The 19,775-nt window shown below is 35.3% G+C and overlaps 1 protein-coding gene and 1 long non-coding RNA gene across 2 annotated transcripts in view; one reads left to right on the top strand and one right to left on the bottom strand.

Moving 5' to 3' along the window:
- The window catches only part of LOC142600924 (uncharacterized), a 782,912-nt gene that overhangs the window by 305,483 nt on the left and 457,654 nt on the right, over positions 1-19,775 (bottom strand). The gene's annotated exons all lie outside the window — the stretch shown is intronic.
- Positions 1-19,775, top strand: part of CSMD1 (CUB and Sushi multiple domains 1) — a 1,232,729-nt gene that overhangs the window by 1,179,874 nt on the left and 33,080 nt on the right. Inside the window, exons 55-59 of the mRNA XM_075747278.1 lie at positions 6,224-6,412; positions 8,830-9,003; positions 12,970-13,152; positions 18,309-18,485; positions 19,498-19,677. Coding sequence (XP_075603393.1) covers positions 6,224-6,412; positions 8,830-9,003; positions 12,970-13,152; positions 18,309-18,485; positions 19,498-19,677 — 903 coding nt within the window. The remainder of the gene's footprint in view (positions 1-6,223; positions 6,413-8,829; positions 9,004-12,969; positions 13,153-18,308; positions 18,486-19,497; positions 19,678-19,775) is intronic.

The following is a 19,775-nucleotide window of genomic DNA, read 5'->3' as shown; positions in this document are numbered from 1 at the left end:
TCTTGGAATTTGTCATAAAGTCAAAGTGAATTCTCTATTTTTATTCACTCTGAGTGCCAGTCTCTATACATGTTCTAGATACCAACATTAATGCAATACTTTTCAAATAAAAAAGTTTAAAAACACTGTTGATCACATGTGAAAGTTTAAAAAAGAAGCTTAACATTGTTTCTCTCAAGAAAAAAAGAAAAAGAGAGCACAAGAACAAGAAATGAAATACTTTGAATTATGTACTTTTTGACGATCATTCAACTTTTTAACAGAAAGCTCCCTAACGGACTCTGACATGGTCTTTTCACTTCTTTGTCCTCAAGGGTTTGAATCTACTCAGTGTGAGGTTCCAAAGTCATCAGGGCAGACTTAAAGCATTCTCCTGCTTTTCTCAACAGACTAAATTGAGAGTGCCAGAATTCATTTCCCATGTAACACTTGACAGCTGTCATTGAGAGAAAGCAATCTCCATCTACTCTCACCGTGATTTACAACTCAGTCCCCAGGGTGAAAGGCAATCAGGGAAACTACTGCCTTAGTTCTGTATGCTGGCCAACTCAAATCCTTTTCTAAAGTACTCCTTACTGCAGCCCTTCTTAGCAACAGCACACTCATGTGTATATATATATATGTACATATTTAAAAATCTATAGCTCATGTTAAATGGCACTGCAGGCATAATTTTGTTTACTTTTTAGCTTGAAGGATAGTATTCTCTGGCATAATCATTTGATAAAACTTCATGTATGATGCAAGAATTTTATTGCACAGAGCACATGCTTAAATTATGCATTCAGTGACTATTTTGTATTTTATTCATCACTGAGTTGACTAAACAGATACTACTGGTACAAGAATGAGAACACTGTATCATACAGACAAGTTGATACTCTGAGACTGTAATATATTCCTTGAACATTCCATATTTCTGGTCTACATGGAGAATTAAGTTTTTTCTATTCTCCCTATTGTGTTTCAAAGATAATTCAGTTAGAATGGCTTTTGGGTAGCTTTAGGGCAGCATATCTTCATGAAACAAAGTTCTTTTTTCTTAATTTCTAATACTGGCTTTTCGGAAGCTAACTTGGCAGTCTTATCCATTAAACCAAAGTTTCAACTTTAAGCAGTTATATTTTTATTTTGTTTTATTGTAATAATTTCAACTGTACTTAAAAAAGGGACAGCTGTTATGAATGCTTGTTAAAATTTAAACCTAGGGAAAGACTTGAGTAATCCATAGGATTGGAAGAATTTTTAAAAATAATTGTGTTCATGAATGTGCAAAGCTTTCAATAAATGTGAGAACTTTTACAATATGCTTCAGATTTTTCTTCTATTTCAATAGAATATTCTGATATTAAAATTGGAAGAATTTGGCCAAATAGTTTCAATGTTCTGTCTCGACTAAGCCAGTGTATATTTGAGTGCAGTAGCAATGATTTTCAATACAATGCAGTGGAAAAAACATTTTTGCTCTTTGTTGTGAACAAATTCTAAAATGTTCTTTCACTGTTTATTTTACTGCTTTTTACTTTTACAGTATTTTTATGTTTATTTTAAAATAAAACATTTTATCACTTTGATCTAAAAATAAGCATTCAATATGATGGTTAAAGAAATAGTACTTTCCAATATTCTGGAGTTCTCACAACTCCCAAATGGTATTTCCACATGACTGATAGTCCATGAAGCCATGGCAAGTTGTCTGCATTTTTACTCTGGAAGATCTTTTTGTTTTAAAGGTTTGTGCCTATAGATGCCTAGTATCCTCTCCATTCCAGCAAAAGAGAGTACCAGGGAATCTGCTGCATTTCTGTCCCTCATTCAGAACTTCAGGAAAGGCATTACTTTTCTCCCCAGAGCTGCCTTATCTTGGAGGCACTGTGTGGACATAGCAGGCAGTGTTCTTCATGGTAAAGTGGTTGCAGAGCATTTCTTCTGTCTTCACATAGACTCTCAAGAAAACATAGCAATGACTTTTTAAAATGGCAGTGGCAGACAAGCTCTCACTTAGGATGTGATAAAAGTCTAAGCTCTTAATCAGCCTGAAGATTATCAAAGAAGTGGCTTGTTTTAAAGACTGTCCTGTGTTCTGGAGGTGGGTATTCTTTATCACTCCTGTTTGTTGAAGAGCAGAAGTTAAGATATTTTTTTTCTGGACAGAAAAAGATGTAAGAGGGCATATAAGCCTCTAACATAGTCCTTAGTGCCTTCAATTCCAGTGATCAGATTTGATTCCAAAACCTGCTCCTAGGACTGTTTGTTTTATCCTGTTGCTGTTTAATATAAAACAAACAAACAAAAAAATATGGAAAGGGTCTGTGTAGCAGAGAGAATTTATAAACCAGGTTTATATTTTGTCAATGGAAAACTGTCCATAAGACAGAAGCATGATACTAGGGAAAAGTTCAGATTCATAGGCAATCTTTTGATTCAAAGATATTGAAAAAGCATAAAAATGATACCATGTCCTTTTGCCAGAACTGAAAGAAAAGTGTGCAATTAGGCTCCTTTGTATCCTAGGAGTAGTGAAAGGCAAAAGAAGCATAATGGCACTCTTGCAAATCCAGGTTTTGGAAACTGGTAACTGTCATTCGATGGGAATAAGGTTGCATGTGTATCTGTGTCAGTAATGTCAAAGTCAGACAGACTTGAAACGGTAATGTAGATCACCAAAACAATACCTATACACTGCTCAATGCACACATAAAATTTTTTTTAAGAAACTTGAAAGAACTGGTAATATTTACCATCTTCTAATCATTGAAAGTTCAGAAATTGTATAGTAGAACATATGCATTCTTGCTGTACTTAGTGCTTTTAAACATTGGAAGCACAACAAAGCAACTTTAATAATATTAAAAGCAGACTACTAAACATGCACCTGTACTGTGGATCTGTGACAGTGCAGCAAGGAGTCCTAGTTGTACCAGGATAAGATTTCTAATACAGAAAAGTTTTAAATATGATTGATAAATTTATGTTAATTCACCTTTGAACTATTACAGTTTTGGGGGGGTTTATTCCAGAGGATTTTTACAGTCATAAAAGACAATGAATTTCCATACATTTTTACCTGTATAGAGATTATTTAAAGAAAGACCTTCCCTTGCTGGTGATCAAGATGGTTGCTAAAATAGCTAGATATCAGTAGAATGGAAAAGTGTTATTTTGCTGTCACCACTTTTCAGTATGCAGTTTCATTGCAAAATGGTGTACTGATTAGAGCATGGACATAGGTCTCAGAAAACCTGCGTTCTGCACCAGTACAAATATTCCATACAATCTTGGCCAGCAATTTGTGATATGATGGGTCACAATACTGATATTGTGTTATTGTGAAGCTGGGTGTCAAAACTGCATTACCATCTAATAGCAATTTTATTTAAATAGAAAGATTGTGAAACATTCACTTCTGCATTTGAAATTAAATATATCTATATTTTAAACTAAACAGTGCCTGGGCATGGGAACTTAATTGCCTCTACTAATTAAGAAGGTTCTCCAACAAGTTTTTCATTTGAACCAAATAGCATATGCACAGGAATTGTTCAGAGTATGGTTCAGGGATTAGCACGGGCAGCAGGACCATTCCTGATGAGCAGTTCAGAGAAATTCACCCGAGTCTGGAGGACAGCAGAGCGCAACAACATAGACATTGCCATTGTCTTCTGGCCTCATGCCAGAGAACAGGTGCTGGTATTCTTCATATCAATATAGATGTAGCTTCCAATGTTAAGTATGTACATACGTAGAGAGATTCAGTTTAAGGATTTGTACAAGGCAACTTATAACTATGCAGAAGATGCAGGCTAGTTCCAAAAGTGGAAGCTTTGCAGCAGTATCTACACAGCATTATACCACGTTTAATTGCCTAAAGAACAGGGTTAATTGGGATACAGCGTGCATTGCTTCTGGGAGCTGTACTAGTTTCTGTAACAAAGAATTTCACTGTGAATACAGACATATGAGCCCATTCAGATCTAGCTTAATATTTTGGTAAGGTTTCATGTCAGTGGGTTGTATGTTTTACAGACTTTCACTTGTGTCTCACTCTTTTCTACAGTGATAGTTTATATTGCCTATGAAAGAATTAGACTTAGTTGGCAGTGATTAGTAAAAACTGAAAAAAGCAGTAACAAAGAATGAAATATGTTTTTGTGTAATGTAAAATGATTAAAGCATTTTCTCTTGATAGGACTCTTAAATAGAGATCCCCAGAAGCAGGAATGTTTAGGGTTCTTCAAAGAAAGTACAGAGACAGAGACTTCCACATCCAAATCTTTCACAAGAGCAGTGAGATTTTAGGACTTTGCATTTTTCCCTTTTTTATAGGACACAAAAAAAGTCAGGAGGTAAAAAGGTGGTTTTTTCTGTCAATGAAATCCCAGTGTAAACGCATATTTATTTAACCTGCACATATCTAATTTATGTATGACATTTATATATCACTAAATTTAAATAAATGTTGGTAGCATGAAATATAAGCTAAATTGTTATAAGGTAAGCTAAATGTAACTTCTCTGGTGAATTATTTCATAAGATTCACCATAACACAGAATGGGAATAGTTTCAATTAGGATACTCTGTAGCTTTACTACTCCTCACGAAAAAAAAAAAAAAAAAAACAAAAAAACAAACAAACCAAACCAAACCAAAAAAGCAGGTCTCTTCCATTAGCCATCTCTTCATCAGTCTAGATAATGCCTTACTAATGCTTTATGTACATCGTTGTACTACCTAATGATTTTAAAATATATTTTGCTTTTCTGTGCAGTATTATCTTCAGTGTTTTTTAACAACCATCAGTAGAAATAGGTTTGCTTCATGCCAAAGCATGTTCTTCCTCTCCCCCCAACCCCAAATATTGCTTCTAAACTAATTTTTATGAAGGAAAAAATTGGATTCATATGGGACGTTCTTTAGATCTAGGTATATGCTCATCTAGAATCCATTGCAAGACTGAAATCATGAACATTTAATACTTTTAAGGTTGTGACTTTAAAAGAGAAAGAGCAATAAAAACAGTTTTAACCATTTTTCATCCAAAATTAAATTTTAGGATGTAAATATTTCTTTAAAATTCTGATACTTTTTAGCTGATTGAATGAAACAGTCTTTCAAAGAATGAACATTTGCAAAAGCTGACTTGTTCTAGTGTATTGGCTAATCAGAAAATTTAAATTTTATGTATGATAACAATTAATCTTTTGGAGAAAAGTATGATTCAGGAGTAAAAAACAGTGCATTAGTAACTCAATATGTCACACCTCTAAAATTGTAATGCTACCTGACATTCTTCACTGTTTTCTTTTTCATGAAATTTAATTTGAACTAGATGATATATTTGAAAGGTAGATTCCTGTCATTGCTTGATGAGCTGTAATTTATAATACTAATAATATTCTAAGTATTTATTTATTTACTTATACCATTATGTTTAGAGTGAAGACAAGGGAGGGGTGGAGGAGGCATTTATAACTTTTCAGACAGCTTTCAGATGGATAGACAGAAAAGTTGGGAGTTTGCAATGGAGACGTCACTGTCTCATCATAATCTTCTACCGAGAAACCATCATGTTCACTGCAGGGTATAAAATGAAGGACTGGAGAGGGCGGATATACCTTTTATAAAAACTAAACAGTCATGACAAAACCCGTATTTTTTTAGGTTTTTAACTACTATTTGAAAAATAACTTCATGAGTTTTGGTTCTTACCCTCACTCCTGCTCCACTATCAAATATTTGATTTTTCACCATCTTCCTTTTTCTGTTCTACACATTAATAGCAGAATATGTTCTTGTTAATGTTGGAAGCAATTTTTCTCACTACAGGAAATGAAAAAAAGAAAATGTTCAACTGTTATTTAAACTATGTACCAGTTTGATTTTAATTTGATTTTCTTCACATAAAAATTATATAAAAGACTAAACTAAACCTACCAAGAGAACAATAAAAAAATCCTCCAATTTCTTTTTTATCTTTGAATGACCTGTATGTCCAAGAATATTACAAGAACTAGAATAAAAACATAGTATTACTTTCAAAGCAAAAAGTCTAGAGACTTACTTAGGAGTCAACATATCAGATATTTAAGTCGAATTAAAACCACAAAGGATATCAAATGGACCACAGTTGTTAGCTGCTAGTGAAGTAACAAATAAATCACTGTTACACTTTATTTATGACATTGCTATTATGCATCAGTGATGAACACCATTTGTCTTACAGTGGTGAACTGTTCTGATCCTGGCTTTGTGGAAAATGCAATTCGGCATGGACAGCAGAATTATCCTGAAAGTTTCAAATTCGGAACGAGTGTGGCATACCATTGCAAGAAGGGCTTTTATCTGTTGGGCTCATCTGCTTTGACCTGTAAAGCTAATGGCTTATGGGATAGATCATTACCAAAGTGTTTGTGTAAGTATTCATTCACTTGGATTAACATTAAAGAGTGGTCCATGATTTTTAGTCATGATAGACAAAAAAAAAAATAAATGTAGTCATCTACTGAGGAACAAACTGGACTTTAGGATCAATGTATTGCTCAGTAAGAAAACATTAAGGCAAGATGTGATGCAACTTGTCATTAGTAAAAATGTGTTTAGAGGGAACTGTGGAGCTATTATTTCAAATGCCAGAAAGTTAAGATTAATTTCCCCTTTTGGTATATTGTTAAGATATCTGAAAACAGGTAGGGAATTCTAAAATTAGTATTTACATGTTATCATTTAGATTGATAGTCTAAGACCATTAATGCGTATCTCAGAATTATTTTTTTCAGATGTATTGAAGTGTGTATGTGAGAATGAATCTGTGAAATTTTATATAGGAAAAGTTTGGTCAAGAAGGTCTCTTCATAACATCATTTCATAATTCTTCCATCACTTTTTCCTCAAAGAGGGAGGACATCTTGTCATGTTTTCTATAATCAATTTAGTGAGCTTCAGATCTCTAGAAAATAACGGTTTGGCTGACTTTCGTTTTCTATTGACATATTTTTCTTCTCTGATCACTATTAATTTTCTGACATTAGATTTCTGAATTAGAAGGCAATTATAGGAAATAATAAATGAAATGAAAGTATACTTTAATTTGCAAACACATCATATGGTTTTAAAGTTTTTGCTTTGCAGAATTGTGATTGTTTACTTAAATGATTCCTTTTATGAATTTATACTTATATACCAATCAATCAGATCAATAAGTGTAACTGGGTTAGTAAATATCTTTGTTATGCTTGCTTTCTTCTTACTACTATGTATCTAAAATTGATATGACCCAAGCAGTTTTGTTTTGATTTTCACAACAATCTACACTTTCAATATCTGTCAATAAGAACTATAATCTGAAAACTGGGTTTATTCACATTTCAAAAATTCAATAATTAAGCAAAATACAACATTTTAAATACAAAATAGCTGCATAAAATTGTTCATTTGGCAAGAATATTTTACTGATGCAAGCATGTGCATCACTTTTTGTTTCTTAGAAAAGCTATTATGAAAGTCCATGGCCCAGTTCTCTTGGTGATCCCTTCCTACTTCCAGGACTGGGGTTTCGGTGTGAAGGGACAGTCCTTATGGAAGGGGCAGAAGAGGATGGGGAATCAAAATTGCTTAGAATAGCTACCCATCATTCCACATCAAACGTTTTGGAAGTTTGATAGCAGTTACATGGCTTTCTGGTTTTAGGCAGAGGTCAAGGAAAGTCTTAGGTGTTCCTCCTCAGAACAGGAATACCTGACCTTGCTGTGGAAACTATTGATGGAGGACCTGGGAACTTTCAAATGAGCCTGGGAGGTGCCTACATTCCTCAAACACCTACTGGATTAGCTGCTGCTAATTTGCTGCTGATGGTCCAAAACACTATCTGAATCCTAAATACCATCAGGACAGATATAACATTCTTTCCCCTAAGAAAAGCTTAGTGAAATGAAGAGGGCTCTTTCTATGAGAAAGATCTGTTTATCTATTCATAGATGAAGTCACTTACTTAGAGTCTTTTCAAGTACTGTGAGAAATATTTAATTTTCAAAGGTTATCAGTGATAATCTCCTTTATTCAAGCATAAGATTGCTTTCGGTGATAGGGCAAAGTACTTGAAGAGGCAGATGAGAGAAATTTTGAACCCAAAGTGCACACAATGTTTACTATGAACAATTCTAGTTCAAGAGTAAAAAAGTAGAAACATACTGCTTCTTTACATGTGTCGTGGTTTAGCCCTGGCTGGCAGCTAAACTAGTAATCCTGTACTAAAAATATTTAACTGAATTTTTTCTCAAACTAAATGTACACACTAATTTAAGCATAAATATGATTAATAATTTACAAAAATTATCAGTAATCCGTTTTCCTCTTGCTCACTTTAGTGCAACACAATGCTATAATAATACTACAGATGAAGGCTTTTTGTTTCTCTATACTGCCTAAACTCTAATTATTTTATAGATATGATAAAGCCATTACTATATCTGTAGTGTAAATGCACATTGCAACATTAGTCTTATTTGGTTTCTTCTTTCCCAACCTTTTCAGAAATAATGTGTACTATTTGTATGGAAGGACAGTGAATGGAAATGAATGAGGAAAGAGACCTCTGCATATTTTCAGGGAAAGGCTAAACTGGATGGGTTAGTTTTACATGTAGTTTTATGTTTAATCTTACAGATGATCAGTAAATCATCTGTAGCCACAGCAAAACTGAAGATACGGAGGAGATGAAATCCAGACAGAAGTTTATTTTCTGTGGAATAAGCCTCATATGTAAAGGTTAAAATAAGGTTTCTTTCTGTGCTATGAAAACATCATATAATATTGTGCTCTTTCCTCTCTTAGCCATTTCTTGTGGACATCCTGGGGTACCTGCCAATGCAGTTCTTTCAGGAGACAAATTTACATATGGCTCCATAATTCACTATTCTTGCACAGCGGGTCGAAGCCTCATAGGAAATTCTACTAGGGAGTGCCAAGAAGATAGCCACTGGAGCGGGACACTCCCTCACTGTTCAGGTATATGTACCAACCATCATCTGAATGTTCACCTTGTAATTACATGAATAAGGCTATTCTCAAGCAATTTTTAACCACAGTGAGATATTTGTTTGGTTTCTTTTCCAAATATATTTTAATTTCGCCAATAGCCACTCAGCTGAATTATAGCCATTTATTGAACTGTTCTCATATATTGTCTCATTCTCTTTGTCATTATTTCATAAATTTGCTCCTTAGCTAGATGCTATAATTGTATACTGCAATATATAAAAGCCACAAAACACTAACCTGGTAGAGTTCTGCTTAAAAAGGATGCATGTATTAAATTTTAGTTTTATGAACACTGTTTTGTGTAAACAATGGTTGTCACATACAAAAATGTTGAATAAAAAACATCACAGTAAAGTTATGAGATGGTAAACTTCATACATGATGTTCCTCTTTCCACTTACAGAAATATTCTTTATTAGTGCCACAATGTGCAAATACAATAAACCTCTGCAATGTTGTTGGTGATGTCAGGAAGTACAGAAACAGTTTATTCTCCCCTGGACTAACTATGGAAATTTAAAAGAAGCCATAAAACATTACACAGTTTTGTTGAAGTCAAGAGCTCAGATGAGGATTGGCTGCTAAGGACATCCACAGTGTATTTATAGGTTTTGTAATGGAAACAAGTCTACACGCTTCAGTATACAAGAAAACAAATACCTGACAGGTTTCAGAAGAAAATTTAATGCAAGAATTGTTGCATAATTTCACATTATAGAATCTTCTTGCAACTTGCCCTAAGCTCTTGGACATGCCCACTGTTGCACTGATCTGATTCAATGGGGTTCAATTCAGATTTGACCTAATTTAAATAGATGTAAGGTATTTAAATTCTGTACTTTGAAAAACTCTTAATAAGTACTCATTGAAAATGATCCATTCATAAGCTGATTCTGCAAGAATGCTGAGGAAAGGAAGTGAATTTAAATCACTAATGTTTCTTTTCTGTTCTCTGCTGCTAAAGGAGGAAAGAGTTTAGAGTCTTCTCACATCACCAGATCTCACTGCCATCATGGTCTCTGTGCCTAGACCTGAAAGGAATCTCTGCAGGACAATCATATGGATAGTTTCCACATAAAATTGGCCTTTTCTTGCTTATCTTAAACCCACATTTGTGCCACTTTCACCTTTTTATCCAGTACAAAATGCCAGATCTGATATTGCACCAAGACTTTAAAATTTTTAAGGTCAGATCCTCTAGTGCTACTACACAATATTTCCTACCACAAGGGAAATTCTCATGCTAGTGGAAAGAAATTTTAATCACTAATAACTGAGACTCTTTAGATATCAGTCATGAATATGATAGTATTTCTGTAGACTCATAGATTTTTAAAACATTAAAGACCACTGTAGTCATCTCCTATGATGGGGAAAATATTCCTAGTGTAACTAAAACATTGTTATTGATGCAAAATTTAATTTTCTAAGTTTGAACATGATGTGACACCATCTTGAGAGCAGGGTGATTCCCTAGGAAAGTGAGAAATCTATCTCTGTTAACTCAATTAAAATAATCAAATAAAAACTCCCAAACAGCCAAAAAACCTAAAAAGGTGTATCATTCATTTAAGGCATTTGGAATTATAAAAAATAACTTCATTTTCCATGTTAAGTATTCAGGAGATTACTCCATTAAAAAAACCAATATGAATAATTTATATTCATGATGTCAGTGAAAGAATGATTATGCCCTGGACAACTGAGACAGCTAATTGTTTTTACACTTAAGGGATATGAAAAACAGTCCCAATATAACATTTGAAACCTGTAGTCTGTTTCTGTATGGGCTTTATTTCTTTATTATATATTAATATATGTTTGAGTACATGATGGTATAAATATAATCTCAGGGTTTGTGGTCACCTGGGCCCTGTTGCAGTGATGGACATTTGTATCTTATGAGTTAAGTGATAGTTGAGATTTTTGTTTAAGATGACTCACAGTCATTTTTCAGTAACGGATATGTAGTCATCTACATTACTAAATAAAGAAGACTCTAGACCTTCCTGTTACTGTAACTGCCTTTATCTATACCTTTTGATTACAAACTTGCATGATTCGTTTAAACCTTCTCCAAGACAAAACTGGGTGTGTCCAATTAAAAAAAAATCTAGTCATTCATCTGGAGTAATTCCCTCAGCAAAGTCCCAAAGCAACGTGGGACATCATCAGAATTTTATAATCAGATCTTTCTGCCCTGAACAATTCCTGCAGTCTTTGCATTCGCAAGCCAAAGTATGTGCACATGTCTGTTTTAATCTGTAAATTTGCCACAGTGGTAGCTTGAGTCACAGCCCTCATCTTATTTCACACATTTTAAGCAGATAAAAATGCCTGTGAAATAGTAATGTCTTGGAGTAAGGAGAAGCAGATGGCATCCAGAGACCACATCTGGACTGCTGATTGAACAGTGCCAGGGCATAGGTCATAGATGCTAGTACTTGATGACCTAGATCATTGTGCTTTTAGAATTGTCCCCAGAATAGTTTTCACCCATCCCAACTAGGACTCCATCAAACAATGCACAAATACTTTGCAAGTTGGTGGTGTGCTGGAGGTCATTCTCAACAGCCACTTTGGATGCAGCCACCTTGTTTTGTAGAGTGAGCTTAACAGTATAGATGTGGACAGAATATACCAGCTGGCTTCAAGACACTCACACTGTTTACAAGCATGTATCTAGAAAAGAAAATCCAGGTCCAAATGCTGTAGGGCAGGGTGACAAGGACAATCTATTCTAGAAGAATATTAAGCAAAGTGAACACAATCAAAGCCCACAAGTTAGCCTTGAATTCAGGAATGTCTCCTGGTCTCCTTTTATGAGGAAGCATGATTGTATCCAGCCAAAGTCTCTGTCTCAAACTTGCTATACTGAAAATCTTATGCCACACACATAATCATACTTTCTGACATTTCTAAAATAAAAGTTTGAGTTTTATCAATGTTTTACTATTGTTATTCCTTTGTTCAAGATTTTGTCCTTCATCGGAGAGGTGTGCCTATGATAAAAAACTATGTAAGAAGATACAGTCTTCAACCTATGAAATTATTTACACATATTTTGGAAAAAAAACAACAAACCATAGTTTTAATAGAAATTCAATCTAGACGTATAACTTGAAAATATAGAACAAATGATAGTGTTGCAATGAATCACAATTTAGACACAGAGGGATTTAGGAGAGATAAAATTTTATGTCAAAATTTATGATAAATTGTTGATACTGGGACCATACTTCCTTGACCATCTTGGATAGCATTTTCTGTAGCAGCTGCTTTATATGATAAGGCAATTGACTGATTCATCAGACTATGAGGACAAGTTTGAAAGGTCTGGTTTGCAGCACCTTCTTTCTCTTCTAAAATTTTAACCAATACTTGTGTAGGAATTTAAAGGATAAGGAAAATGATGAGGTGTCCTTTCCATTCTTGACAGACACAGAGGCCCAAGTACCATTTAGTCTTTTCTGTGTATATATATATTTCAAATATATTTCTTAAGAAACTTAAATATGGTTCTCTTCACTCTTGCTGTTACCTAATTTTTGTTATTAGAAATTATTATTAGCAGAGAAGTTGAACAATAAAATACATCATGTAGAAAACATTATTTATATCAAAAAGACAACAAATTTTTTGAATTGACAAAAAATTACAGGGATGCTTCCTGTGTTGACAATTATCTTTTATCTTTTATTTATATCACATTCTATGTTTAGGTCTGTATAGGTCTGAGATAAGAAGTAGGCTAAAAAGACATGTTATTTTCATCTTTGGCTTTAGTTTCACGTCCTTGCATTGGAAGAAAAGTGATTAATTGTAATAGAAACAATGCAGTTAGTAGTACTATTTGCAAGAGAGTAATCTTCACTACCACTACATTTGCACATAAGATCTCTGCCAATAATTCTGCTCTGTTGTGATTTACAGGAAATAATCCTGGCTATTGCGATGATCCAGGAGTACCAGCTCATGGGTCTAGACTAGGGGATGAGTTCAAAATAAAAAGTCTGCTACGTTTCTCATGTGAAATGGGTTATCAGCTGAGAGGATCTGCAGAACGAACATGCCTGCTTAATGGTTCCTGGTCAGGTATACAGCCTGTGTGTGAAGGTAGGTATTGATACCATTGGCAGTTATGACACCATTGAATGACATTTAGTAATGACATTTTATTCTTTAATGAAAAAGAAATTCTATGCCAGAAGTATGCTTTCATATTGCTCTGCAGAAATTTGATATAAAAGAGCTTGCAAGCAGTTCATGTTTTGCTTGAAAACCTAAATCCAAACTGATAAAGTTTTAGAGTATATATTTAAAAGAAAATTGTGAGAAAACAATTCTAGTTAAACAACTGTTGAGCCTGAAAATAGAGAATAGATAGCTGAGTTAAATATAAAAATAAACAAATACTTCTGATTGAAGATATAACAATGGAGTAATAAACAACTCTGCCATCCATCTTCTAAAAATACAGTATTTTAATCTTCTCTTTCTATGTAATGTCTATGCATCAAGGACTGAACAGATGATAAAATAATGTTGTATTCTTAACTAAGTATAAATTAATATATATTTATTAATATAAGTTAGATGAACTTTTAATGAGAAATACTATTTCTATGCTAACTCTTTCAGAAGATATGCAGCAGAGAATATTTCTGGAAATCACATTTAAGAATAAGATTAAAAATAAAGAATTTTTACACTTTTTATGCACTGTCAGAATTGGAAGCAGTAATGGAAGACTTCAGATTCAGTTTTAAAATAACTTCTTGTTTTCCAAGAATGTTTGAAAAGTTACTTTATCTAATTCATTGAGGTTGATGGACTCCATAGTATCTGTTGTCTGCTATCCTAAATGATAAAATGGATGATAGGACATAATATTTTTCACACATTCATTATATTTTTTCACTTAGGGACATTATCACAGTATCCTGATCTAACAATTGTTCTTTTGCAGAATTCTTCAGCATAGACTAATCTTCTGTCAGTGTAGATATCACCATAACTATATGAAAATGGCAGTAGGCACAGGATCCATATTTCCAGCAGAAAACTGAAGTTTTGCAATGTCTTTTCTTCTTCCCTTACATGAAGACATTAAGTTTAATAGTACAGCAGCACTCAGTGGTAATTAGCGGTGTTTGAAATGCCACTGTTTTTTCTTTCTTTATCTTTTTGTTTTAACCTTCTGTTTTCAGGGGGGGGGGAAAAAAAAAAAAGAAAAAAGAAAAAAACCCACAACACAGACAAAGTAAAAAAGCCCCTTTCTTTCCTTTTTTCTCTTCTCCTTCATTTGTTTCCTGTTTAATATAAATAAAGATGAGGTTAGTAAGAGAATACCTTTTCACCCCTACAAGTTCAAGTTCCAACCTACTGAATTTTTCTCTTCAGTATTTGAAAATTTTATACATAAAAAGTGATTAAGACTTCATTAAAACACAGGCATTTAGGTATTATTCCAAACATCAGTAATACTCAGACTCATTTTTAATTGGCAAATTGTGTTTATTTTAATGAGTCCTATAGTCTATAACTATTAGATTATAGTTATTAGTTTCTAAGTATCATGCTGGGGGCCATCCAGCTGGGGGTCCTGGTGTTATAAGAAGTTATAGAATCATAGAATCCTTTTTGTTGGAAAAGACCTTTAAGATCAAGTCCACCCATTAACCTCACACTGCCAGTCCAACCACTAAACCATGTCCCTAAGCACCACATCTACGTGTCTTTTAAATATCTCCAGGGATGGTGACTCAACCATTTCCCTGGGCAACCTGTTCCAGTAACTGATAGCCCTTTCAGTGAATTTTTTTTCTAATATCCGATCTAAACCTCCCCTGGAATATAATCAACAATGTGTCCTTGCTGTAAAGAAGGTTAATGGAATTCCAGGCTGCCTTAGGAAGGAGATGATCCTTCCCCTCAACACTAGTGAGGCAGCATCTGGAGTGCTGGGTCTAGTTCTGAGCTCCTCAGTACTAGAGAGACATGGACTTACTGGATAGAGTCCTGCAAAGGGTCATTAAGATGATGAAGGGACTAAAGCATCTCTCCTCTGAGGAAAGCCTGAAAGAGCTGGGACTGTCCAAACTAGCGAAGAGAAGGCTCGGGGGGATCTTATCAACTTGTGTAAAATCTGAAGGCAGGATGCACAGAAGATGGAGCCAGACTCTTTGGTTGTGCTGAGTGACAGGACAAAAGGCAACAGGCACAAACTGAAACACAGGAGGTCTGTCTGAACAACAGGAAACACTTTTTTCCTGTGAGGCTGACTGAGCACTGGCACAGGTTACCCAGAGACGTGGTAGAGTCTCCATCCTTGGAGAGAGTCAAAAGCCATCTGGATATGGTCCTGGACAACTGGCTCATGGTGGCTCTGCTTGACCAGATTACCTTCCAATCTCAACCATTCTGTGATTCTTTGATTCTGTGATTCACATAAATATGAAGATTTAGTCATTGCTCTCATAATGCAATAAATTGAATTAAGCAAATATGAGGAAATGTTAATAAGTAATTAAGTATTATAAGTAGTGTAAGGTTTATTTTATAGTTACTGTCAAATTATCGTTTTGTCAAATGTTAAGCTTTTGCAGACTTGTCTTCACATGAATTCCATAAATACATTAGGCTTAATGAATGCATCCAAGCTTTCCTAATACAGCTCAGTGTTGTACCTTGACCAGTATCTGCACATGGTCTTTAATTTGTTTTATTAGTATTATCATAGCATAGAATCATAGAATCATACATCATAGAATCACAGAATGGTTTGGGTTGGAAGAGACCTTTAAAGATCGTCTAGTTGAACCTCCCCACCATGGCAGGGACATCTTCCAGTAGATTAGGTTGTTCAAAGCCCCATCCAGCCTGATCTTGAACACTTCCAGGGATGGGACATCCACAACTTTGCTGGGCAACCTCCTCCACTGTCTCACCACCCTCATCTTAAAATATTTCTTCCTTATATCTAATCTAAATCTACCTTATTTCAGTTTAAAACCATTATCCGTTGTTCTGTCACTACAGGCCTTGGTAAAAAGTCTCTTTCCATCTTTTTTATAAGCCCCCTTTAAGTATTGAAAGGCCATAATAAGGTCTCTTCAAAGCTTTCTCTTTTCCAGGTTGAATAACCCTAACTCTCTCAGCCTTCCTTCAGAGGAGAGTTGTTCCAGCTCTCCGATCATTTTTGTGGCCCTCCTCTGGGCCCACTCTAACAGGTCCATGCCTTTGTTGTGCTGGAGGCCCCAGAGCTGGAAGCAGTACTCCATGAGCTTTGAGTAGAGGGAAAGAATCACCTCCCTCAACCTGCTGGTCACGCTTCTTTTTATGAAGCTCAGGATATGATTATGACTGGAATTCCTCCAGTTCTCTAAGGAGAAGGAGCAGCTGAGACAAACTGATATGTAGTGACCATAACTCCCCATCCTTTTTCCCCCTCTGCACCACTTGTGGAGCAGGTAGATGAGTCTGAAGTGAAGGAATGAAGTTAACCCCAGGAAAGAGGGAAGGAACGGTGTTTTTTTAATGTTTGTCTTTTTGTCCCTATCCAAATCAATTTTAATTGGCAATGAATTAAAGGAATTGTCCCCAAGGTGAGTCTGTTTTGCCCACAATGGTAACTCATAAGCAATTCCCCTGTCTTTATCTCAACCCATGAGCTTTGTCATCCTTCCTGCTGAGGAATGGGTAGTGAGTGCACAGCTGGGTGGGCATTTGGCTGTTAGCCAAGGCTTATCCACCACCATATTACAAGTCATTAAGTTTTGTCATACTTATATTTGATCATATCATTGTATTAGATTAAATAATTTCACTTCTCAAGAGACCACACTTCTTTGTGCTGTAGGAAGAGTAGAAAGAGTTGCCAGCTCTTCAAAGCTCTGCAACAGACAGCTGAAGTATGTCCTCCCAGTCTTACAATTCACTTCATACTCCATGGAAGACTGAAGGAAAGAGTTTGATTTAGATGCACATTTCTTCCTAACTCTTGATTACCCTGTTAATCTCTTAAACTCATGATAGTTTTATGTTATTCCTATGAAGAGAAGTAATCTCTGTCCAACAGTGGAATTTTATTGTATTTTTGCCAGTGTCCTGTCTGGGATGGTCAAATAAAGGTGCTTTATTGTTAGAAAGATTCAAAACAAACAAATCCTTCTCATGATTGGCTGGTTCACTGGGAAAAAAGAAAAAAAAAAACCCAAAACAACCCCAAAAACCCCCAAACCAAAACCAAAACCTAAGCTTAACCCTCCCAAAAAAACCCAACATATAATAAAAGTAGACCACTATCAAATCTTGGATGTATGAAGTTGAAAAATCATTGTAAATATGTAAAGCTACAGATGCCAAAAAGATATGGAGGCCAATACAGTATCTGGTCTTGTCCTGGGTTGGCTAGAATAGAGTTAATTTTCACCAGAAGCTGGGATGGGACACAGCCAGGACAGGTGACCCAAACTAGCCAAAGGGGGTATTCCATACCGTGTGACATCATGCTCAGGATAAAAGGGGGGCTAGTCGGCGAGGGGCAGTGTGGCTCCAGGGCGCGTGGCTCGGGGATGGTCTGGCGGGCAGTCTAAGCTGTACGGTCTTTGGGTGAGAAACTGCATTGTGTACCACCAGTTTTGTGTATTCTGTGAAGTACTGTTGTTATTTCCCTCTCCCTTTGCTGTCCCAGTAACCTGTCCTTATCCCAACCCACGAGACTTTGCCTTTGTCTTCCCATTCTCCTCCCCATCCTGCCCGGGGATTTGGGGGGTGAGTGAGCAGCGCCTGGTGCTCAGCTGCTGGATGGGCCTGAACCACGACAGGTCTTTTCTTGATTCAAAAAATAAATGGACACGAAAATCTTAATTTACTATTTATGCATTTTTACAATTGAAAGAGGAGATACTAGAAGACAGGAAGAGAATAGAAAAATGTGCCCAAAACCAGAACAGAGACGCAGTTCTGTCAGAAATTCCTGAATGAGCTTTCTTCTCTCCAGTGCCTGTACTTGGTGGAGTGAAACATTTACAAGCAGTGCAAACTATCTAGATCAGCTGTTGAAAACACAAAACAAAACAAATGCAAGTAAAGTGATCATATTAACAAAGAGAAATAAGATATGAACTCAAGAATATACCTATTAAACATTTTCTTAGTAAAACTTATTACAACTTTTTTGAAAAATGGACTATCGACCTTTTTTTTCTTTTTTCCCCAGTTAGTCACCTATCATGGAAATATTTTTTTTTCTAACCTTTTGTTCACAGCTGTATCTTGTGGGAACCCTGGCACCCCCGCCAATGGTATGATAATATACACTGATGGAATATTATTCTCCAGCTCAGTCATTTATGCCTGCTGGGAAGGTTACAAAACTTCAGGACTAACTACTAGACATTGTACTGCTAATGGGACATGGACTGGCACTGCTCCAGACTGCACAGGTCAGAAATAAACTTTCTTCCTCTAAGGCTTTAAAGTAGTAACTCATCCAGCCTTCCTACTGAAAATGATTATTTTGTTAGATAAAATAGCGCTTTTTTTCCCCCCACTCATGTGTCTTGTAATACATGAATATTTTATGTATCTAAAGATACATGCCCTTTTAATACATGCTAGATGTTTCCAGAACTATCTTTTTACTATGGACACATAGGTAACTTTTCTGTATTTGTTTACCTCATAAATGTCAAAATTAAAAATATAACACTATTCCTAAGATCCTAAGAACAGGTGTTCCTCTAGAGTTTCCTTTAGCTTTTTCTTTTTTTCTTTTTTTTTTTTTTTTGGGGGGGGGTAGTGGTGGTGACATGTGCAGAGGATGAAGTTCTAGTAGTTCTAAATCAAATTTTACCTAATTGGATACATTACTGTGTCAGTTTTTATTGTGAGCCAAAGGAGTCAGATCTGACCGATAGCCATTCTGGTAAGGACCAAAAGTCAGGGAGCAGCGAGATTGGGCTACTCCATCAGGGAAAGAAAGTGGAGAGCAGAAGGGTGCTGCAAAGCCAGCAGGGCAATGGCCCCAGTGATAAGACCAGAGCCACAGTACGTCAGTACAGTGATATCAAAAAAAAAAGAGGAATTTCATAATTCTGCTGGAATTGCGTTGCACCATCAACATTAGGCATAATGTGATAAAGATCCCAGTATGACAGAAGGAAAAGTCCTGTCAAAACTATCACTAACATAACAGTCTGTCACAGCAAAAGAGCATACAAGCTTAAGCTAGTGTATTTAAGGAACACAATATTTGGCCCAAGCTATTGCAATGCCTTAAAAATATGACTTTTTAGCTAGAAAGTAAAGATTACATTTTTTATTTTTGTAAAATATATTGATCAATTTTTTTCTTGCTTTATACACTAAAAAAAAAGGACATTAGCTATACATAGTTCAGTGTTTAATTACATGTTTATTGGGAAAAAAAAATCCCTTTTTTCTTTTCCTCACTAGTGATCAGCTGTGGAGATCCAGGTGCATTAGCAAATGGCATTCAGTTCGGGAATGATTTTACCTTCAATAAAACAGTCAGCTATCAGTGCAATCCAGGATACTTGATGGAGCCTGCCAGTTCATCTACCATGCGTTGTATAAAAGACAGTACTTGGAACCAGAGTAAACCAATTTGCAAAGGTGTGCTTTTGAACTTACATAGTTTACAAATACTGTTTTAATACTATATGTGAAATTCACTACTAAATGTCTTTATATATAAAAAAAATATCAAAACA

Source organism: Balearica regulorum, chromosome 3 (assembly GCF_011004875.1).
Source record: "Balearica regulorum gibbericeps isolate bBalReg1 chromosome 3, bBalReg1.pri, whole genome shotgun sequence".
Lineage (NCBI taxonomy): Eukaryota > Metazoa > Chordata > Aves > Gruiformes > Gruidae > Balearica > Balearica regulorum.
Note: the sequence above shows the minus strand (reverse complement) of the source record. Positions and strands in the feature narration are given on the sequence as shown.